A 24695-nucleotide genomic window follows, 5' to 3' on the forward strand; every position below is an offset into this window, starting at 1 on the left:
AATCTCACCCTCAGAGATGTTCCAATAAGCTTCTTTCATAGACTAGACTCCTTTCTAGTCTGGGCCCAATCCTTTCCCCTGGTATAGTTCTTGTTAGCTCCAGCTCAGGTGGTAACTAGGGGATTTCTCATGATTGGAACCTCCTTTGTTCTGTTCAACCCCCTTATATAGCTTTGGCACAAGGCGGGAATCTTTTGTCTCTCTGGGTCCCCACCCTTCCTTCTAAATGGAAAAGCACCAGGTTTAAGATGGATTCCAGTACCAGGTGACATGGTCACCTGTCCTGAGACCCCAAGCCTGCCTTCTTCCTGGCCTGACTCACAGGAAGGCTTGCAAATAAGCAGAGCCATTTACAACCAGTTGTCCTAGTTGATGACTCCTAGTTTGAGCCATCAAGATTCCAAACCACCATTAATGGCCCACACTTTGCATAGTTACAATAGGACTTCAGAGTTATATTTCATATTTCTAGTTTCAGATACAAGAATGATAACATTTATACAAATAGGATGACCACACTCAGTAGATTATAAGATTTATAATGATACCTTACAAGAGACCTTTTGCATGAAGCATATTCCAGTTACATTATATTCACACTCATTAGCATATTTGCATAAAATCATATGGAGTGCAACGTAACAGACGTTGATCAATTGTTCTCCATATCCACTGAAGATAGAACAAGAAGTAATGGACTTAATTGTCAACAAGGGAAATTTAGGTTAGATATTAGGAAAAGGTCATATATAAGGGTAATTAAGCTCTGGAATAGGCTTCAAAGGGAGGTTGTGGAATCCCCGTCATTGGAGATTTTTAGGAGCAGGTTGGACAAACACCTGTCAGGCATGGCCTAGATTTACATAGTCCTGCCATGGAACAGGTATCTGGATTTGATGACTTCTTGAGGTCCTTTCCAGTCCTATATTGCTATGATTCTATGGGGAACCCATAAGTCAGGCTCTGATTCAAAAAAGCCCTTAAAAACATGCTGAAGTCCATCCCTGTTCAGGCCAAAATGGTTTCCTGAATCAGAGGCTCAAGCCCAGGCTTACTTGGAAATACGTGAGTAATCCTGTTGAAGTCATTTGAATAGTCTTTAGTGTTGGAGAAAATTGTTTGATGTGGTGAATATTGCACATGATTTTCAGTAAAGATATGCAGATGCTGTTCTGTATGATAGTAGGTTCATTACGAATGACTATGCAGAGATTACTTAAACCTCACATCACTCATTTACATAAAGCACAAAGTGGATTTGAATGTGCATTCACTGTACTCCTTTTCCCTTTTACATATTTTATTATTAAAAAGGGCACCATCAACATAAGATTATCAGATGGGTTTTTAAAGCCATGTAAGGAATTTAAATTAAAATGTAATTAATTTGTAATTAATAGGAATTGAGGATCCACTTTGGAAGTCCCATCCCATCCATCTGTCTGAAATTCCCTCTATACTTAGAAACAGCTGCTAAGATTTACTGTAACTAAATTACATTAGAGAAAAATATATTTTTTCACTGTTTCCCCTTTGTACTGGGGTAACTTTCCCCGTTGATTGTGTAGATCTCTCACAAAGCAACAGAACAGAAAAACATGTTTTAAAGAACATGACTGTAAACCTGCAAAAATTTATCAAAGCGATGCAAGGTAAAGAGTAGAAACTGAAATGATTTTTTTTAATTGACTAGATTTCCAGTTGATGTGATGTCCCTTTCACAACTAGGAAATGTCGCAGCCACTCTGGTTTCTCCTTAAGGCTCCAATCATTGTGTATGAAGAGTTTAATATTATGCAGCTAGGCATTCAGTTCTCAGAAGTTGCCTTGATTGTAGAAATTGTATGCAGCTAGATCAGCGTTCTTGGTGAAGATGAGTGTAGAAACTACCACTGACCCAGTGTGATAGCAGATCAGCCATTGAGATGTGCTGCCATTTTGCTTTTGAATGAATCGGTGGTTTTCTTTACAGGCAGAACTTCTGTTTAGGACTCTGGTTTCAAATCACCCAGTAGCAGATGGGGAAACGCTTTTACTGAGAACTCATTCTGCTTTTCTGTTCTCTCATGCAGTTGATGAACTCCAGAAACGAATACACAGGTCAGAAAATCCAGCACCGCCACCTCCGCCCCCACCACCACCTCCGCTTCCTCCTCCCCCTCCCAATCCAATTCGGTAAGTGCTGTAAGTCAAGATATTTGGAAACTGTTTTTCCTTAGGCAGTGGTGTAGGCTGAGCAGTTTGGAACTCAAGCAGACTGAGCAGTGATAAACCATCTTTCTTTAGCTGTTCTGGGCTTCTTTTCTTCCTCTCCACCGGCTGGCCATCTTGTCTTCCATATTTGGCTGACACATTGACCAGTCCCAATTAGCATTTGTCCTCCAAGAAGTCCTCAAGTTCATTGGCCTGTTTAGACAGCGATTTTTGGGGCAGGAGGGATACCTCTTTGATCTGAATTTGGAAGGTTCTTCCTGTTTATCTGATAGCTGTAGTTACCAAATCCAACAAAGCATTGAACTGCATGATCTTTAAGTGCTTGAAGAGTCCTACATTAAGACTATTCACATGCTTAAAGTTAAGTATGTGCTCCAGTGCTTTGCTGGCTTGCTCAACTCACTTAGACTCCTGTGAAAATCTCGGCCTAGAGGCCTACAGTTAGACACCTGAGAAAGTGGCTTGATTTTTTCCAAAACTGCGGAGCACTTGCCATCTGCCAGTGAAGTCATACTTCAGACACATTTTGAAAATCTTGGCCTTTGCTTTTTGTGTTAATAGATTGTTTAAGAATGAAATTTTCTGTCATACTGCACTAGATGTAACATATGCAAATCTTATAAAGTTATTGGAATAATGTACAAAAATTCCAATGCTTAGCAATGAAAATTCAACCCTGTTCTGTCATTGTTTAGCTGATTCTGTAAAATATATTTCTGAACAGCCATATGTGGACTCTTGCTGATTTTACCTTTCATTAGCTCATGTGACTTGCTTAATTATTTTACACAATCCAACTACTTTATTCATTTCCACTACAGTTGTATACACATTTGAATAGTAAGTTTAGTATGTAAATTCCTCCCGTGCCACGAACAAAACTGCACCTCTTGTAAGACAAATTCCATAGCTAATCAGGGTGCTGAAAGTAGCTAATGCAGAGTAACTTTTACATGGGATCTGAAGCTCAGATGAAAGAATTTCGGGAGTGCAGAGTAACTGTCATACACAGCTACATTTTCAGGATATATTTTATGGATTGCCTTAAAAGTTAGGAGTTAAATACATCATTATTTTACGACAGGTTTCTGAATTTTTAGTTCAGTTCTTTTCTTTTCAATAAGGTGTAATTATTTGAGATGGTATGGAAAATTTCAAGCCTAGACCTTGGAATTGATGATGAGAGAAACACCGAAGTGTGTCCTAACATTGGAAGTAGCTACATTGTGACATAAAGAGATTATTTTTCAAGGCTATGAACAATTAAACAAGATTAAATAGACCGTCTGCAATCATTCCTAAGTGTATCATCTCTGGAGTGTTGTCTGTAGAACCAAAAGAACTTGCATATTATGTAACAGCACAGATTGCCAGAAAAAAAAAATCTGTAATGACTAATAGGGGCAGTAAGTGGGTTCTTTTCAGAAGTTTATTTTTAATTTTATATATAATATATATATACACACACACACACACACACACACACTCTCTACAGCTGCTATGACAGGTAGTTCAAAGAAAGACAGCAATAATAATGTAAGTATAAGTAGAATATTCATCATCAACTTATGATTATTAAAAGATAAATGGGTATTTCAAAACTTGACGTGAACCAGATGTAAATTATTTTACCTTAATAAGAAATCAGTGTTATTTAATGAAACTGTATTTCTTTGTACGGAAGTCTCCTTGACTGGAAAAAAAAGTTATTCTGAAGTATTCTTGGGATATGTTCTTATAGTATATGAGGAATATACAGATAAAATTTAGCCATAGAAGATTATGTAGCAGTATAAACATCTCTTCAGTGTTTTTGATAAAAGGGTACATTGCCAAGTTCAAAGACATGATTTGAAATGTAAAATTCCCTCTGTGTTACTAATAACTTAAACTAAAACTGAAAGAGTATTAAAGAGAGAATTTTCTCTGAATTGTATAGGGTGGCTGTTTCCTCTTTGCATTTCTCTTTCAACTTGGACAATGAAAATAGACTGGTCAGTTTCACTTTTTGTTTCTGATCAGTTTCTAGTTTTTCACTTTTAGTTTTTCATGTGTTAGGATAATGGTGAAGTGCTTGTTTCGCAAACACTACAGAGGAATGTTTTATGTTTTTTCTAATCAATGGAATTAAACACTTCTGTTGGTCATAAGTTTTGTAAACCTTTATTTTAAAAATAACCCCTAAATTCTGGCGGCATACTTAGCCTGAAGGTATCTATTTCACAGTGCATATCATGGTGGGTTTTTTTATTTATTTATTTTGAACACAACACATAGGCTCTGCTTTTTCTTTTGATCTGGTAAATGTAGGCCAACGAATATTCATTGAAAAATGAGGGAGTGATATAATCACCCTCTAGCAATGTCCTCTGGAGAATAATGCTTGACATTAATATATGCAATCTTTCATTTTTTGTTGTTGTGCGGGAGGGCTTTAATTTCTTACGTGTCACAATGCCATGTTACCTTTTAATACTCAGATCTTAAGTGTTTTGCATGAAGCCTGGCAACAATACAAGAAAAGTAAATAATATCTTTGTATTTGTAGGGGTGCTTCACCTCTGTCTCTGCATGGGAATGATTAACGCCTCTTTTGTAAATAGGAGAACTATAAATCAGTGAAGCAAGCATTCAATGCTGGCTCGTTTTACAATATATGACACATGTTCAGGGTCAATGCTAAAAGTACAGATGTTGCTCATAAGAGAAAGCAGTGTGACTATCTTCATTTTAATTGTCCTGAAAAGGTCCCTTATGTCCATGATTCGTAAGAGGTCTCATCCTAGCAGCAGTGTGAATAAAAAAGAGAGAGCTCCTCAGCAAGAATCAGGTATGGCTCATCCTATTTCAAGCAGTGTAGATCACTTGTTAGAAAATTCAAACAATATTTCTGTGAAATTAAAAAAAAAATTAAAGTAGTTTTCAACAACCCACCCATTTTGGAAGGATTCACCTCTGGCACCAGTTATAATGCAAAACAGGTTAGTAAAGACTAATAATTGTTACCATCTGTTCGTAGTAATATGATGATAGCACATGGAGGGCCAAATGTGCTAGGTGCTGTGCATACACATAGTAAGAGATTGTGTCTGCCCTGAAGAACATACATTATAAGACCCCAGTCCTGTAAACAGTTACACCCAAACTTAATTTTATGCAGGTGAGTAGTCCATTAATCCTTGTGCACATAAAGAAAGCACGTAGGTAATTATTTGCGGGATTGTTACTGTTTTCTCATTGTGTGTAACTATGTGGCCTAAATAGACAACGCAGAGTGGGAGAAAGGAAGTATTATTGTTCCCGTTTTACAGATGGGGTAACTGAGGAACCGACCCTTTAAGTGATTTGGCCAAGGTCACACAGGAAGTCTGTGGATGTTAGCTGTTTACCAGCCCATGAAAAATGAGATTGGTGATCTCGGTCCAGTTACTAGTAGAGAAATGACCCTGTAGCTGTATATCTTATAAAGAGCTAATCTTATTTTCCAGTAACTGTTCAATAATGCTAGACCTATGTTGTCTTCATTTATCATGGTTTTTTTAACTTCAAGCATTTTAGATGTTTTGATTGTACCTTTTCATTGACTGTTACCAGCTGTGATTACAGGAAATACTGTGAATAGTACACCCCATTCTTCCATTATTTATTAGTAAACTTTTGAACAGTTCTGATCTTTCTTCAATCACACATAAATTGCTTCTTCCCTTAATGGTTGAGTGGTCATAAAAAAGAATAAAAAAGGTCTCTCTTGCTCTGGTTATTGTATCTAACTTCAGGCTTCTTTTGACCCTTGTTAAGGACTTACAATGAGTGGTTCCTATTCCTCACAGCCAATTAAGCTTTTACATTTAAAACAGACTGTTTGGGAAATTAAAGCCTGGCATTAAATTGATATACAGTACAGGAACTGCCCTTCTGTGGATCTTCAATGTTACCAGGAGAGAGGGTCTACTTAAAATTCCTGTTGTTAGGCACTACAGCAGATTTTAATAGTGTTGACCATATTTCTCCATCTGTCTCTCTTAATTAGGTTGGCCATTTTTGTATGGTGCAATTACATGGTTTTAGTCATGTCTTCTAGTGCATCAATATGCTAGCATGAAAAGCTCACCTTCATCAGATAGGACTTTTGGTTTTACTTGAACATTTCACAGGTCTGTGCCAGGTCTGCTGTTGGGTCTCTTGGAAGCCAGATCCTTTGGTGGTATTTAGGTTTTTCATTTTTATATCAATGCCATATTGTTTAGTTCTGTTTTTTTTTTCTTTTAAGACTTTTGGGCACGGATTCACAAGATATGTAAGCATGCCCATAACTTTTAGCACACTGAGTAGCCCCATTGCTTAAAGTTAAACATGTGCTTGCGTATCTTGCTGAATCGGGGTCTTGATACTGCCTCATCTGTGGGCATCATTGACTTGACCATCTTGACCACCTCTAATGAAGCCAATGGGATTGTTTCCATTTACAGTGGTTTAAGTGAGATCAGAATCTGACCTCCTGATTTAACCAGGGTTGCTAATTTCTTGAGGTCTGAAGACCTGCATCTCCAACTGCTCAGGATCAGACCCCTGGTTCCAGGTCTGAATTTATATACTGCACTATCTTTTTCTTCTGTTGGTACAGCACCTAGAACAATGGGTCCTGGTCCATGACTGGGGCTCCTAGGTGCTATGATAATACAAAAAATAAATAACAATGATCTGACTATAACAGGATGGAAAGGTTGAGGGCCAGATCATCAACTTGTGTAAATTGTCATAGTTCAGTTGAAGGCAATGGGGATGTAACAATTTACAGCAACTGAGGAACTGTTCATAGGATCCTGCATATGATTGTGAGGGTCCTGAGTCACCCTAAATCCAGGTGCTACAACTCTGTAAAAAGATACAAAGTAGATTCTTCTGACTTCTGCTAGCATGTAGATCATGTTATCTCCATCTGGACATACCTTAAAGTGATGTAAGGGGTGCGTCTCTGGGGTAGGGGGAGCTAAGGGCTGGGACAGAGGAGATCCTGTGGGAAAATCCCATTAACAACCAAAATTTGAGTTTAAAAAAAAAAAAGGATTATGTTTAAATTTAGTTTTCATTTACATTAATAATACAGCCAAACTGAGAGAGGATGAAAGTTTGGATTATATATAGTGTGTATATATTCCACCTGCTCTCACTGACATGAGGAATTTTTTCAGTTATACAACTATCTGCATTGCACGTTAATTGTTGCTTGATCATTGATTTTCGTGACTAAATTACTAACTATTTATAACTTGCCGCATGTGATGAATGTTACTTACATTATAAAAATATCTCTTTAAAATGTGTTTTCTTTATGTTTCTTCCTAATATCTAGTATCTTTAACTTGACACTATCTATACCTCATGAACAGGGGAAGAAGTAAAAGACCTGAAGAGACAAGCAGTGGAAGAAATGATGGATAGAATTAAAAAGGGAGTTCACCTAAGGCCAGTTAATCAGTCAAGCAGACCTAAGACAAAGGTTTGGAATAATTAAACATTGGTTTCTTTGTGTGTTTAGTTTTACACTGGAGGAAGATAGAACAATATTAGCCTGGTACCAGGGGTGGCTCTAGGAATTTTGCCACCCCAAGCATGACAGGCAAGCTGCCTTCCGCGGCTTGCCTGAGGAGCCTGCGGGATGTCCTCCAAAGCCGCGGGACCAGCGGACCCTCTGCAGACAAACCGCAGAGGCAGCCTGCCTGCCGCCCTCGCGGCGCCAGCAGAGCGCCCCCCGTGGCTTGCCGCCCCAAGCACGCTGTCATAGGTCTCACCCCCACTTAGAGCTGTTGGGTTCCAATATGGGGACCTGCATGGATTTATCTAAACTTAAATCCTAGTTTAGATCTGGTAAAAGCTGCCACCACCCAATAATGTACGTGTATTGGGACACAGTCCTTCCCCAAAATCCTTGGGGATCCCAAGAGCCCCAAATCCATGGAGTTCTTACACCCAGGAGAAATAAACCATTCCCCCCTGCTTCCTTCCCCCTCCCTTTTCCTAGGAGAGATACCGGGATCCAACTACAGAGGGATGCTTCCCTCCTCCCCTTTTCCTGAGAATCCACCCAAGGAAAGATCAACCAAGTCCTTTACAGAAAAGATTTATTAAAGACTAAAAAGAAAGTAACTGTCTCTGTAACCAAGATGGAACAATACACAGGGTCTAAACTTATCAATCTCTGGAGAGAATTCCCCCTCCTTTCTTTCTCAGTAAAAGCAATAACAGTACAGAATTAAAGAAATTCTATAGCAAAACACAGAATTGCAAATACAGAAATAAAAGTATAAGAATACTAGTTCCTTGCTAATACTCACTAGCTTGAATAGAAGAATTTATTGCAGAAACCTGGGAGGACTTGATTAAGATGTCTGGACTCCCTCAACTCCCAAGAGAGACTCTCTTAAAAAAAAAAACAAAGAACAGGAAAAAAAAACTTCCCTCCACAGGGATTTGAAAATATCTTGTCCCTCATTGGTCCTCTGGTCAGATGTCCACAGGTACTGCTTGTTAACCCTTTACAGGTAGAAAAAAAAACCTTAACCCTTAACTAACTGTTTATGACACACGTGCTTGGCGTGCTGGGGCCTGGAGCTGCCCCTGCCTGGTACTGTAATGTATGCTGAAAACAAATGAAATGTACCATAATACATTTATCAGAGCACAATTTGTTTTTTCCCTTTTACTTTGCTTGTTGTTTGGCCAGAATAAGGTAAAGTAGTGGGTTTAACTGCTGGACTATACACCATTCAGCCTAAAAGATTGAAGGAGGAGAAAATAATTGAGAGAAGGTACAAAAATAAGGCAGTGATTCCAAAACAAGATGTAATTTTAAAAGGTCAATCGGGAAGAGCTGTTATTGAATCACAGAAATTAGAGATGGAATAAGCTACTTTGTCATTTCATTCATCTCTCTGCTAGTGTAAGATTCTCTCTGACAGTTTGTTCTCCAGAGTTTTGTCTAGTGCAATTTTATATGACTCAAGCAATGGCTCAATTCCTTAGGAAGCCAGTCTAACAGACCTCAAGTTTATGATCTCCCCCCCCCCCGCCCCGATAGTCTTCAAATGTTGTTATACACATGCTGTGCCTCCCTCTATGCCCTATCTCATCAGCATTTTTTCTTTCCCCTTATGCAAGACACAGCAGTAAAGTGTGAACCTGTCTGCAGCAAAGTGTTTTTTATGTCTGCATAAAAGCTTGAAATAGCCTGCATGCAAAAGTAAGATAATGGGATAGTGGTTTTCAAGTGTTTATATTTAAGCTAAGTAAATCTTCTCTTGATTAAAGTAGCAATTATCTTAAGAAAATAAATGAAAAGTTAGCCCTGTGCCAAAAAGTCAAGCTTTTTCACTACTGTGAAAGAGTTTGATCCTAGAAATGCTGAGAGTCTTTCCAGCTCTTGTGATTCTTGGTGTTTTTTCATAAAGCTACAGCTCCTGGAGTCATGGGATTACGTGACAGACTGATGTTTTGTTTTGGTGTTTCTTAGAAAGAACATTTCTAATCCTTATGGTTGCGGAAGTGATCTTGAAAATATAATCCCAAGTGAAACAGAGAAGCTCAGAAACTAGATAACAAATACAATGCATCCAAGATGCCTCTGAATTTTTAAGCCAAACATTTTAAAAAGATCGCTTGATGTATTTTTTTTTAAGACCTTACTCATGGTTTTTGAATAATTGGGTTGACAATTCTGCGCTTACACAAACGAGTAACTTGGAACGCAGTGGGACTACTAATGTGAGAAGGTCTTCGTGACCGTAAGTGTTTGCAGGATGATCAGACCTCAGAGTGTTCATTAAGATAAAGGCCCAGATCCTTCAGGATCTTACCTACAGGCTTAGCTTGGAGAGTCTTCTGGTGACATCAGAATTCCAGCTTTCCTTAAAAGAAATTATATTTCTAGTCTTCATGTTTTAAAGAAAAAAATGGAAGCATGACCTAGGTGTAACCAATACAGTGATGTCTGAAGGCACAGAAGCTGTCTGAGCCCACACCCATCGCCAATGCAAATCAAGCTCCCTGCTTGGCTGCAGCCCTGCTGCCCCTTTGTGGGGTTTGAGGGACCCTGTGACACTTTCCTCAGGGCACCCAGAACTATAAGCCACTATGTTACCACTCTGCCTCAACAAAGGAGCACTTTGCTTGAGCTTAGACTGTGTGTCAGTTCCGTGCCACACCACTCTGGCAGCCTCACAAACAACCCCCCCGATACGCTGCCAGGCTAATCCTTGCCTTGCAGGTAACAATCGGTGAACTCCAGTTCTGCAGGTCCCCAGAGATGTGTCTTTACAGTGTCCAGTCCCTCTCACTTTGCTGCCTCCAAAGACACAGTGCACACACTAGCCTGTTAGGCTAGCTGAGGACTTGCTCTTTACTTCAATATAACAGTACTCAGATGGTTTATAGTAAAACAAAGAATACGTTTATTAACAGAGAACAGAGATTTAAGTGATACTTAGCAAGAGGAAGAAGAGACAGGTATGGTTACAAACAAAACACACTTTCTAGTGGCTAAACCTTAATCTTAGCAAGTTACAATCTTTGCCTAAGCAGTTTTTTTTAAGTCACATCAGGTTACCAGCATCTCCAGCCCTCCAGGTCAGAGGATCCAACATTCATAGAATCAGAAGGGGATGTCCCCTTTGTCCCTTATGGGATGGATAACTAAAATGTCTTTTTGCTCATCTTTATATTTTGCTGCCTCTGGAGCTAGGAAGACTTGCTGGGCGTATAGACTCTGTGCCCCAGAGTGTTTATAAGCTGTTTCCTCTGCTGCTTGTTAGCTTGATTGCTTTGTTTACTGTATACGTAAATATACTTTGATCATCTTCTGCCTATAATCAAGCCAGTGAGACAGGTAAATCCACAGTCCTTTGTCTAGGGCTGGCATGATTTATGCACTGCCTCTAAAACACATTTTAAGAACATATTCCCGGCACACGTACATAACTCTTTGCACATAAGCCATACATACCTCATGCAATGTATTCCTGACCAGCATGTCCCCAGTTTACATATGATACCTTACTAGCTATCTTTTGGATACATATTATGACTGTCAAGCTGTCTGGAGTCAACCTCAGGGCAGACTGTCAAGAAGCAAGGCATAAATCCCAAATTGGTAGTGAGTCCTATACATAGATTTCACCAACCAAGTAACAAGTGTTAATTCTTCAAGCACTATAGCAGTCTAAAAATGCAGTCCCAGAAAGTCCCCTTGGGTACTCTGGTCTATCTTGCCACCCAAGCAAATGTGCCTTTGTGATAGATGGTCCCTTACACCAAAAATCACAATATTTAGGTTATTCCCAGTCTCAGAGGACCAGTCACTTACCCCAGGTCAATTGCATCTTAGACCTCACACCAAAGACAACGCTTGTAGCCAATCCTATAATAAACTAACTAAAGGTTTATTAACAAGGAAAAAGAAATGAGAGTTATTTAGAAGGTTAAAGCAGGTAAACATAATGAGTTACAGTTTAGGTTCCAGAACATAATAATAATTGGAGATATACCAATCTCCTAGAACTGGAAGGGACCTTGAAAGGTCATTAAGTCCAGCCCCCTGCCTTCACTAACAGGACCAATTTTTTGCCCCAGATCCCTAAGTGGCCCCCTCAAGGATTGAGCTCACAACCCTGGGTTTAGCAGGCCAATGCTCAAACCACTGAGCTATCCCTCCCCCCATTAAACATCATAGAAGCTGCTGTGCTGTGTGAGCTTCCTATGTCCTTTAGAGCTAACCCAAGCTTAGCAGCTTGGGGCTCCCTTTCCATCTCCAAATTCCAAGCAGCACAGGGATATAGTTCCTTCTGGTCAGGGATTTTTATGTCCTGCCCCCAGAGTTCAAACTCATGGGCAGGGCCGGCTCCAGGCACCGGCTCAGCAAGCAGGTACTTGGGGCGGCCAAGGGGAAGGGACGGCATGTCGGGCTCTTCGGCGGCAATTCGGCGGCTGGTCCCTCGGTCCCTCTTGGAGGGAAGGACCTGCCGGCGAATTGCCGCCGAAGAAGAAAGCGGCGCGGTGGAGCTGCTGCCGATCGTGGCTTTTTTTTTTTTTTTTTTTTTACGCTGCTTGGGGCGGCAAAAACCCTGGAGCTGGCCCTGCTCATGGGACAAGTATTTGCACCTGTCTCCTCTTCATGGGTGTGTGTGGGGCAATCAGCAAAGTCTTTATTTCACAATGGCTCATTTGGTTTCAGTGGGGCTTCTTATGTGGGGGACCAGCACTTGACATTAATTAATGCTCCTTTCCTGTTTGGTTAGTTACCCAGTTACGGAGATGTATAATGCGAACACTCGATATAACTTTACACCATGGGGTACAGATGTTATAAGTGAGATCAATACATGCAGTATCCTATGAGCATTGCATAAAGTCTAAACACGTCCGTATAAAGTTAACATCTGTTTTAACAATGCTAATACACAGGTGAGCCAGACTGGTTTCCAGCTCTGCAATTGTCAGTGTTCACTGAGACCTAGGGGCCTTGGCATGAGCTGGCAGCTGGTCTGCCAGAGTCACAGTAACAACCGAGGTGGTGTCAGGGGTGATCTGAGTTACAGTATAGTGAGCCCTCTCCAGAGCTGTATGTAGAGGTGTGCCTGGGGCCCTGCATTGCCTTCATTCAGCACTGGCTGACATCCCTCTAACCTCTGTTGGCTTCAAGGGAACTAAAGGCACTTGGGCTGAAATACTGTAGATGAACATTAATACCTCAAGCAGTTAGTGCAAGCAAGATACCAGTGGTAGAGTGCAGCTGGATAGCAGTCGGATCTGTTGTTCCAGTGTGCTCCCTGCAGGGTGGGTAGGCAGGGGCAGTAGTTGTTAACTGTGACTAACTCGTTTTCACGGACACCCATCCCTTGCTCTCACTAATATAACGACACAAAGGGATTCACATTCATTAAAATGTCGTTTGGCGAAGGGGATTAAAATAATTAAGGTAGTCAGATTTATGCACCTTGAAAGGAAAAGAGCAGAAATTAGTATCCTAGAGAACCTTATGAATATTTATTGTTTAAAAAAAATTTTTTTTTAAAAGAACCAAACCCTAACACTCAGAAATATTTCAAGGGGTAGAAGCTATTAATAGACCCTAACCTGCTGATTTTGTTCTGCTGTGTCTGAATGAAAGCTGCCATTTTACTGCTGCTTCCCAGCAGGCCTGATCCTAAGAAAAGCAGGGAACCCGCATCTCCCAATGAGTGCACTGGGCCCAGTCCTGCAGGGTGCTGAGCACCATCCACTCCCATAATGGCACCCAAAGTTGTCACCAGGGCAGCATGAGACAGCCTGGGAAAAGGGTGGGGACATTGGAAACGGCTGTAGAGGAAAGGGTTCTACAATGATGTGGCACTGGTTTGACATAAGCAATAGTCTATCTTAATATGAACAGTATGGGGTAGAGGACGGGGGAAGAAGACTCCCCTGCACCTTCTTGTATTGCTGCATGGTTGCCATTCACAGTAGCTGTCTCTAAATTCCCATGTTCCCTTCTCCCCACCCCCACTGGGGGGAGGATTCTGAGATGGGAAAGAAGGCTGCCCCTCCCCAGTTCCCTTCCACATCTGTCCTGCCTCTAGTGGTGTGGGAGAAGTAGGGAATCAAGGAGAGCAGTAGTAAAAAGGGGACTTTATGTGAACTCCCTGGTTCTGTTGCATTCATTTTTATTTAATATGTTTTTATGCTGAAATGTTAATATTCAAATTTACTAAAGTATACTTGCTAGAATTCAAGTTATTTAATTTTCTCCTTAATTCCTAGTTAATATCTTTCCAAGTATTGGAATATTTTTGGAAATACTAGCAATTTTAAATGTCCCACTTTGAGGTGTGGTGAGTTAATAAATTTACATAGGCCTTGCCAGCAAACCCATTGCAGATTCATGTGGTGTTTGTCCTAAAATACAATACAAAACAATCACACACATCTTGCACAGTCAGTATTTGCAGAATCAGATTTGATTATGTGTGTGTGTTTTGTTTAATTACAGCCGGAAGAACCAAAAGCCTCTGATAGTGCAGTGAAGGAACTCAAGGGAATACTGGTAAGAACACATGTTGTTTACATTCTGTTGTTCTCTTTTCATGTGAGATGAGAGGACATTTTGAGGCCGGATGGATAGATATAAATAGAGTCAGAGAGAGATTTCTTTAACTCTCTCTTGATATCTGAATAGATGTAGATATCTAAAAACCTAGAACTCTCTTATCTTTCTATCTGTATTTATTTATATAAATATATACAATTTTATATATATATAGTTACAAATATGTATTTGATTGTCACTAAATAAAGCAGTTATATTTGATATTTTGCTCATCTTTAACAAAATGTGTTCAGTTTATTTCTGTTTTGTAATGTACTTACACTGTACATTATACATGTTAAGTAGCTGCTTCTGCTGAATAGGTGCTTGAATTGTATTGAATAAGAGTCAAATCAACATAGCTTCTCCTACTTGGCTTCTCTAGTCCTGAGAGTTAAAAGTTGAGGTGTAACTTCAGCACATGCATAGAGTGAAGTCCTATCCTCATTGAAGCCAATGGGAGTTTTGCAATAGATTTCAGTGAGCCCAGGGTTTTATCCATAATATGTTAATATTATTGCACACATGCTTAATAGGCAATGTTGCAGTTCCTAACAATCTATGCTAGGATTTACATAACCTTTATTAATATATACTATAGTATTGTACAGCAGTGGTCCGAAATACTACAGCTGACAGCATTGCTACCGCAGTGTTAGAGGCCATTACTATGGTATTTTAAAACAGGGAACACTATTTTATGCCACCATCTTTGGCTTACCTGGTTACTCTCGCTTCTCGTCGAGGAGATTTTGAGTTCAAGCCCCCCAGTGTGATGTGCTGAGAAAGGGGAATTTGCAGCAAGGGTGGCAATTTGGGGTAACATTAAACTGGAGGTAGTTCTGTCCATCTTTGGCAGAAATTATTCTTTAGCTGCAAGTTAAAGATCCAATGGCACCTTTGTGAAGAGACTGGAGGATCACCCTGATGTCCTGGCTAGCATTCCGTTAGGAGCTAACTTCTGTTGTCCAAGGCTGCGAGTGAGCTATTGCAGTGTACGTAATGGCTGGTTCATTTGCTGTCAAGGGCTGCTTCTTCACGCCTGAACTCAATGTGTCCTTTGCCATTGATTTCAATCTGAGCAAGAGGAGACCCGCTGTGCTATCAGTATCTAGCTCAGTGCTTTTTGTAACTCTTCAGGATATTTAGAGTATGAGAGGTGTTATATAAACTAAATTTGAGTCTATTCTTGAGACTAATCATTACGCACAGTCAGATGACAAACATGAGGGTGAATACTGAAGAAATAAATACTTACATGTTTGTTGTTACTGTGCTAATTGTGCATTCCATGCAGACCTCCATATAATTGTTATAAACACATTTATACTCATTCTGTAAATTGCAGAGTTCAAGGAAAGCAACTCAGTTCTTTGGTTTACTTTTAGGTCTGTAACGTTAGTACAGTGCTGGGGACTAGTACTCATTAATAATGCCCCAGCTCAGTTAATTTCAGAATAGCTACAAAGTAAAATATTTTAATTTATTGACGGACAAGCTGTTTTGATGGAGTCCTGGAAGTAGTGCTGCCTCTGTGACTTATAAGCTGCTGTTTGCTTTTGCAATCTAATACCCCCGTTCTTGAGTATACATGTACAACACTGTATCTTGTATCTCTTCACTGATTACTCTCTGAAGAAATACACCACTCCTGGAGTCCAAACTTTTCCTGGTAGCCATGACAATAAGTAACAATTGCTCATGCCTGTCGTGGAACACTGTAGGAAGGCAATACCATATCAGAAAATAGTGCCACGGGAACAATGGATCCATAGAAGAGAGTGAATTGGACTGAGCTGAAGATACCAGTTGTGTGCTGTCTCAAAATGGGGGGAGGGATAGCTCAGTGGTTTGAGCATTGGCCTGCTAAACCCAGGGTTGTGAGGTCAATCCTTGAGGGGGCCACTTAGGGATCTGGGGCAAAAATCAGTACTTGGTCCTGCTAGTGAAGGCAGGGGGCTGGACTCAATGACCTTTCAAGGTCCCTTCCAGTTCTAGGAGATAGGTATATCTCCTATTATTATTATTAAAATAGCGAGCAACCAACTCAAGGTCCATAAGCTCAACTGGTTAGCAATGAGTTGCACAATGCAGGGCCTAGAAACAGATGATATTGGTTGTCCCAGAGATCAGAGCCAGGTAACTCCACTTTCAGAATATTCCCTTGTGGACTCCCACAAGACTAATTGTCTGCCCATGTCTCTTTAAAAGGATACATGATGCCTTTTGGGAGTAATTGTGAGACGCTGTGAAGTTATCAACTTCAGTGAGAATCTCATGACAGTGCGAGACCAGGCTTGTCTGACCACAGGTCCAAGACTTTGCATTCATACAGGAGGATGTCTGTATGACAACAGGTCTCAAGGTCTTTCTACACTCACTCTTTTGGCCTGGCTTTCTCACAGACGCAACTAGAATTAGCAAAGAAGGGAGAAGCAAGAGGAGGAACAAAAGGCGGTAAAGACAAGCAGGAGGAAAAAGAGAAAAGGAATTTGGAGGAGAAGAGAAGAAGGAAATGGGGGAGGGAGAGAGTACCCCAGACTCCATCAGAAGGAAGTAGGGAAAAAATTAAGGCCATTGTCATTGGAGAATTTCTTTTTAACTTGGTAGGAGGCATTGAGATGGAGTGAGAGGAGTGTAGTTATAAACATCTGGAAAGAAAACATGTAACCTTATTTCTTGTCACATGTGTGTAATATTGCGAGGAATGAGCTGGATTGCTGTGTTTTAATAATAATTTTTGACAACTAATTCTCACTTAGTAACACAGTTCAACAGTGAATAAACGCATATTGCTGCTTTCATGCAAATAAGCTTTACATCCTCCTGGGTAAACCTAGTGTATTAGATGATTTCTCACAACTCCCCTTCAGCATATCCTCCACTTCTGAGAATCAGGCCCATGTACCATATGAAAGATTCTGTCGGTAAGGAGGTTGTTGGGATGGTTGTTTGGTTTTTTAAAAAAAGATTTGGCACAGCATTTTGGACCTAGCCTAATCTGAGCTGGGATATACTGCTGAAAACATGCTGTGTAGGTCTCTAAATGTGTTTTTTGCAACTGTCAGCAAACAGGCTTTACAAGGGTCACAAACAATGGTGAGGCTCAGAGAGAGACAGCAGTAAATACACGTCCCAAATTTTGAGCTCCATTTATAAACATTTAGGGCAATTTTACAGTCAATTTGGTATTTGACAAGGTGGCAGTGTAACTCCAGCCAGACTGGAGGAGCATACTGAGCATGCTTTGTGCCAGTTAAAATTCCAGTGCCAGCATTTTTAGGGGTTTCAGCTTAGGAAGACTTTTTCTTAGGAGGGCTGTAAAATAAGACCCTGCCTTTTGGCCTAAGCCAGAGACTACAAAAGTGTTAGTCTCAGTATAAGGCAGCGGTGAAGTTGGTCTGTATTCTGTGCATGCTAAAAGGAAGCAGTAACCAGAGATCTGATAGTGCCACCAGAAGACACAGCCAGGCCTATGGAAATACTTGAGGTTTTAGTGGGCACTGAAGGATTTGTGAGATCAGCATGGGCATAGCGGGTATTTCTTTTTGTAAATTAAATGAACCTGCTGTAATGTTGGTTAGTAGGGCAGTTTAGCATGCTGATTTGTAAGATACTGTGTGTCACCTGGGAGTGAACTTCATTTAGAAAAGGTTGCATACTGTAGTAGTCAATTAAATGTGGTTCTCTGGCTTTCAGCTAATAGAGAAGGTTTGTTACTAACAAGATATTCCTCTTGTAAAATCTTGTTAAGATCCTCACAGCTTTAACAGGGGAGTATTTTAATATTTCTGTAAATAGTTGGGTTTGTTCCAGTAATGATACTTAGCATTTCCATAGCGCTTTAGAAATACTCCATCAGATTTACCCACTCAGAGCTAGCTTGACTCCTTGCTACAGAGTGGGATTCACCAGGAAAGGGCATCGTTAGTTTGAGGTCAGGGCTTCGTGGAGTCTGTTCAGGGGATGTGCTAAATTACCTAGACATAATCTCTCCCTTGCCAGCACTACCCCCTTTTTGGCCAGCCCAGGTCCCTTGCAGGCTTCCCCACAGATGGAATTTTACACTGCCAGGGGCCTCCTCCTGAGCTGATTATGGGCCAGTAAGCCTCACAAGCACTCTGTAATCATGGTTCTCCCCATTTTACTGATAGGTAAATTGAGATAGAAAGGTTAAGTGCCCTGCCCAGTGTCCCAGAGGGACTCTGTGATAGTATTAGAATCAGGAGTTCCTGGTTCATAGTGCTGACCAAGCAGAACTGTTACTTAATCTAAAATGATAACACTTACCATCTCCAATACCCGTTTCACTTGTTTGACCTTATCTACTGTTTTGGAAGGGCCTGTGTTCTGATGACCTTCTGTGAATATTTCTTATTACAGGACACACTCAACAAATCCACCAGTTCAAGAAGCTTAAAATCTCTTGAAACAGACACAGACAGCAATGAAACTGAGTTAGAAAGAATTTTACGGCGCAGGAAGGTGACAGCCGAGCAAGACAGCAGTAGTAAGTTGTCCTTCATAGTCCTACTGTTGAATTTTATAGAACGTGTGTTAAAGCTATTTAAATGCCAAATTACACTGTCTTTAAGACCTTTCCAGGTTCACCCAATGTTATTTGGGAGAGCTCTAATTCCTTTCCAACTGATCCACTTCCCCTTAATAGCTGCACTCTGCCATCACGATTTTCTCTAGTATAAGTGTCTCTCAGTGCTCTCCACCCACCCTTGTAAACCTTCTGCTCCCGAGCTCATGCAGCAGCACTGAAGTCCTTGGACTGACTTTGCCACTCTGTGCTTCCTGTTTCATAAACTAATGTAAAATAGGGAAATGATAGCTTACGGCCGCCATCTTGAATTCACTCCCGCCAAAGAACAAGTATTTGTGGCAGCTTTTAATGGTTTTAAAGCTTTGTTCAAATATCCTTTTATAGCAGAAAAGAGAAACATTAACACCTTCAATATACTCACCAGTCCATGCTTCTCAGCTGAGTGATTTCAGACAGCAGCTGAGGTTCTGTAGTTCCTATGGGACTCTTCTAAATCCTAGGCTTGGCTGCATTGAGCCCTGGCATTTTGACACTGTAAAGAGAGAGAGGCTGATTCTAAATGGAATGCATTTCAACACTTTCCATGAACTAGAAGCTACCCTTTCAGGAACTGATTTGACCTACCGAACTGACTGGAATTACATTGAGCTGATCTGTGATTCAATACCCATGACAAGCAGGGGTAACAAAAATGCTAAACTCTGTTTGGGTTTTAGGTCCGGCTGGAGTCTTGGCCACATCAGAATCCAAATCCATGCCAGTGTTAGGTTCAGAATCCAGTCCAGCACAAACAGCATTGAACAAGAAAACTCTGGAGGCAGAATTCAGCTCCAAAACACCTGAGTCAGGTGAAGGGTCTCTTCAAATGAAGGGAAGCGCAAGTTCTAAGGTTACAATTCAGTAAGTAATGCTATATATGGACATCCAGTCATATGTTTATGCCAAACCTATTTCACTGGTGTATATTTATGCCATTTACATCACTTGGTTAATCAGGGAAATGTGCAATATGTAACTGCCCATGCAAGTTATCTCTCAGTCCCACTTGGAGATTGAACTCTCCATTATAACAGGGCTCTTCTCACCCTAGAGTCAGTGAATGTACTGCCCAGAGATAGTCAGGATCTCTTGCTACAAAAAGATAGTGGGACTTTTTGAGGAATAGCAAAATGTTTCACTTGAGGTATTTTCTCCATTCTCAGAAAAGAAGAGGGGATTCATGTGGGCAGTGTATTCTTGGTTTTAAAAAACAAACAGCCAGTTTGTAAATCCAACATTAGTATCAAATAAACCTGACCAATTGAAAAGTGTTTGTTTTGGGTTTTGCCCCCAGTGGACCAAAAGGAATGCACATTTTCACAATCTCAAAATAACATTTACCAGCAGGAAATGGAAATGTTGAACTATCCGGAAGTCACAGGATTTAGATGCTGAAAGAAAATATAGAATGAGATACTATTTTGGCACAACAGACAGAGGATTCTTTTGGTACACAGATTGAAGCTTCAAAGTGCCATTTAAGCATCAAAGAGTTAATCCTGCTTCAGAAATATACATTTCAGACGGATCCGGTTGAGGATCAGTTTGTTTTATAACAATGCAAACCCCTTTTTGAAATTAGTCTGCAGATTTGCTTTAGTTCTCTTGCCAGGATGTTTGTCAGGTAGTCTGTCAGGTAGTCTGTCACTTAAAGAAAAAGGAAATAGGTGAGACAAATCAGATCAGCAGAATATTATAATCATGGTTAATTAAACCTCTGCTTTCCTGTTCCATCAGTAGAAAAAGAACACCTATTCTCGTAGGTCTCCATTGCTTAGTTCAAAGGGGAGAATCGGGACAAATGAACTGGAAATTCAATTCAGATATATTTTTTGTGAACTGGTATTTGCTTTATTCTCTTGTTGGTGCTTTTATCTCTCTCTCTGTCTCTCTTTGGTTTTTGTTTTGTTTTTTATTTAATGAAAGGCCTTATCTTTTTTGTGCCTTATAGTTTTATTTAATCCTGATTGGAGAGGGAAATTTGCTTTTAAAATTCAATCAGGTGTCTTCCTCTACTGAAATATATTCAATATGAGTCCTTAACAGAACTATGATCTATACTTACTCTTTATCTTTATGATTTCAATTTGTTTAAGAGTTAATTTGACCTCAACAGTGTAGCTGTATTTTTTTTTTTTTAACCAATACCCTGATACAGAGTCAATTCAGTAGAGGTGAGTTAGTTTCTGAGAAACACTGCATTGTTAGTCTATAGATTTTTTTTTACCATTTTGAACAGATAATCTTAATCAGAAAATTCTGTGACTCTTACCACCTTTTGTCTACCTTTTATTCCACCAAACTAAGTGGAAATTACATTTGCAAGAAAGGAAATGAAATAATTGCAGGCCCAAGGTCTTGCAGAATGCGTGGTGAATTGACAGTGAAAAGGATCTTGTGTTGACAGTCACAGTTGTTATGTGCTATAAAAGCATATGTGAAGCTTAATTTATTTTGCAGTTTGCCTATTCTGTGGGAACCTAAAAGACACATTTAATTTTAATCTATCTGTTAATGCACCAATACAGATGCTGTGGGCCAGGTTCTCTAGTGAGATATGCTGTTCCATTGGTGCAAACTGGCCTAACTAGGGAGGAACCATCCCAAAGGTATTGTCAAGGAGGATCCTCCAATGGAATACAGATGGTGTAGGGACTCTTGTGCTGTTCCCCCTTCATGCTGCTGGGCTGAGAGGGAAAAGAGGACCTGGTCAGGATGCCATCATATTGATACCTAACTGCATTTTGGTCCATTGGGGTTGTTCACAGCCAGGATTCGTTGGAGCAGCCCATAGGCCAGGGATCAGCAACCTTTGGCAGACGGCCCGTCAGGGAAATCCTCTGGCAGGCCGGGACGATTTGTTTACCTGCAGTGTCCATAGGTTCAGCCGATCGCAGCTCCCACTGGCCGCAGTTCGCCATTCCAGGCCAATGGGAGCTGCAGGAAGCGGCATGGGCCGAGGGATGTGCTGGGTGCCACTTCCCACAGCCCCCAGTGGCCTGGAACTGTGAACCGCGGCCAGTGGGAGCTGTGATTGGCTGAACCTGCAGACGCTACATGTCAGCAAACTGTCCCTGCCCGCCAGCGAATTTCCCTCATGGGCCATGTTCCAAAGGTTGCCAATCCCTGCCCTAGGCCCTAATGTATGTTGCTTTGGAAGGAGGACTCAAGTCAGGGCAAAATCATTTTGCTGAACACAGCTGACAATTTGACGCTGTAATTAAGCAGCACCCTAGATTTACTTCCTGGTTAACCAGGCTGGTAAGAAACAAACAACACTCTGCTTTGACCAGACACCTAAGCAAGAGGTACAAGCAAATTATCAACTGTCACTGTCTTTCCCACCCAAGATAAGTGGCTTTATCCATCTCATTACCATTTACATTTCTTTAAACACAGACAAAGGTTTGACCTTTATTATTGTTTTCAGTGTTTTGTCAGACCACCTACAGTGCAACCTGCCATGCAAGAGTACAGGTTCCTTAATTACAGGAACTCTCTTCCCATGTAATCTGTTTTTCTCTGGTTTGCTCTAACTTTAAATGTAAAGATCTATAGCATCCCTATCGAAAAATCATGTAAACAGTCCTGCATGATGTATTGCTTTTTGCTTCATTGCCCGAGTGGTACTCAAAGAATGTTAGCTAATATTAAAGGCCCAATACTGTAACCTTTACTCATGTTGAGTAGCTTTTACTCCTGTGAGTAGTCCCATTGCAGAAGGAGATCATGTAATCAGTGAAGGCCCAACCTTGCAATCCAAACACATGAATAATTTACTGACACTAGTACACTCACGCCTCACTGAACTCAATGAGAGTTTTGCCGTTGACTTCAGTGCGGCCAAAATTTCACTCATTGGCTTAAATGGAACTAAACACGTGAATAAAGTTACTTGGGTAGAAGTGCTTACAAGATAGTGACTTAAAATAAAGTAACTGGAGTACTCCTATATATGTAAGCGCTCCACAGTCTGAGCCAGGATTCTAGAACTGGGCCTCACGTGAGTAGGTGCAAGTCAGTTCTAAAACATCCCTGCAAACTGACTGACTGACTGATCATATTTCAGAATTTGGAAAAATTAGTTCAGAGGACAATGCTTTGTTTTTGACCATCAGTCCAGTGATTTCAATACAACTGGTTAACAAAGTGAAGGCTAGAAGCTGTTAATAAGCTGGTTTGGAATCGGGTTGGGGGCGGGTGGGGGGGAGGTGAAGGAAGGAATGGGTCACAAACAGAAATTGAGGGCCTTAGCTCAACTTTAAGACGACTCCCCATACAACTGTCCTCCCAAACATTTATCCCAGCAGGAGTCTAATTTAATGGCAATTCCTCAAGAGAGACTAGTTAATGTTGTGTTCGGTTGGAAGCCAAGGGAGTTCCCATGGCTCCCGTGGTGTGTACGCACAGAAAGGAAAGGTGTGCCTCGCTCTTCCTTTTTTTTTTTTTTTGCACTTAGTAAACATTTGTTTCCAGGCAGTAGATGACTCAGTTAACAGAATGAACCACACAGAGGGGAAGGCTTAATCTGATGATTTTATACAATTAAAGGATTTGTTCTCCTTCTCTCAGCTGTAATCTTAGTACCACTGAATTGTCTACTGACACTGCAGGAAACAGCTCGGCCTCAGCGAGACACAGCTACAAAGGTTTTCCGTGTGCAGGTTGAACATGGACAATTAAGCTTGAACAACAAAATGAGGAGGACAATGGGATGTTCTGGAAGTTGAGAATCTTCTTATTTTTAACAAATAGTTTTTAAAGTAGCAGACATAGATTCTGTCTGTGTGTGTATGGTGTTTGTGTGTGTATATGTGTGTGTGTGTGTGTGTGTATATAATGTATAAAAAATACCCTAATTTAGAGAGCTGACACTGAAACAATATTCAAAACAATTCCATTTCAGTGACTTTCACCGATTATTCAAGTACATGCTACGACAGGCATAAAAGTGACAATGGTTTTTAGGTGGTTTGAAAATCCAGCCCGCTGATTATGGAGTATTTCTAAAAATTCAGTTCTGTTGAGCATTAAATTCCTTGTAGCTAACTACTACCTGCCTAGGTTTAGGAAAGAACTTCCAACATGGGCAATTATGATTGTCTATTAGAAGATTTCTTTCTCCTGGTATTGGCAACTGTCAGAGATAGGAAAAAGGAATGGCTGGACCACTGTTCTAATCTACTGTGGCAATTTCTACATTCCTGAAACTCACATTTGAAAAGAACTAGAGTGTAAAGAAGGTTTTATGAACTCCATGTACTAATAAAACGGGTATTTGCCTTTAGTCCTTTGCATTTTATTCACTTCTCTGCTACAGATTCTGAAATGTTTTCATATGCATTTCTGCGGCACTTGCTATGCTCACGCTGGGTGAATTTACTTGCCAGCTGATGTCTGCCACGCCTCTGTAGATGGCTACAGTGGGCCTGTGCTTCCCTAAATAGCCTGGTGCAGAAGGGGGTCGCTGGGTCCAGAGACAGGTTACTGATCTGTGATTTGGCCCAAATCCCTGTCTTATGGAGTTGTAAAGGGCACATAGGTTGGAGTAGTAACCTCTGAAAAGTTGCATTGCAGCCTTGTGACCTGCCTGTGGATTGAGGGAGATAAATGTCACACATGCTGACCCCCTGTTCAGTTCTGTGCATAAAGCCCATTAACTCAAGTTTTGTAGTAGAGGAGTGAATTTCACCTTAGTTTCTGGGAGAGGTTGTAGGGAAGTTTTTCTTAGCAGACGTGACAAACCAAGTCTCAGAGACAAGCTCTGCGTAGCTG

At 40.6% G+C, this 24695-nt stretch overlaps 1 protein-coding gene across 1 annotated transcript in view; it reads left to right on the top strand.

Annotated features, from left to right (window-relative positions):
• The window catches only part of SHTN1 (shootin 1), a 105420-nt gene that overhangs the window by 74899 nt on the left and 5826 nt on the right, over nucleotides 1–24695 (top strand). The window contains exons 11-16 of the mRNA XM_045022812.1: nucleotides 2073–2175; nucleotides 4962–5044; nucleotides 7605–7714; nucleotides 14234–14287; nucleotides 18713–18839; nucleotides 19598–19781. Coding sequence (XP_044878747.1) covers nucleotides 2073–2175; nucleotides 4962–5044; nucleotides 7605–7714; nucleotides 14234–14287; nucleotides 18713–18839; nucleotides 19598–19781 — 661 coding nt within the window. The remainder of the gene's footprint in view (nucleotides 1–2072; nucleotides 2176–4961; nucleotides 5045–7604; nucleotides 7715–14233; nucleotides 14288–18712; nucleotides 18840–19597; nucleotides 19782–24695) is intronic.

This window comes from Mauremys mutica, chromosome 7, assembly GCF_020497125.1.
Source record: "Mauremys mutica isolate MM-2020 ecotype Southern chromosome 7, ASM2049712v1, whole genome shotgun sequence".
Lineage (NCBI taxonomy): Eukaryota > Metazoa > Chordata > Testudines > Geoemydidae > Mauremys > Mauremys mutica.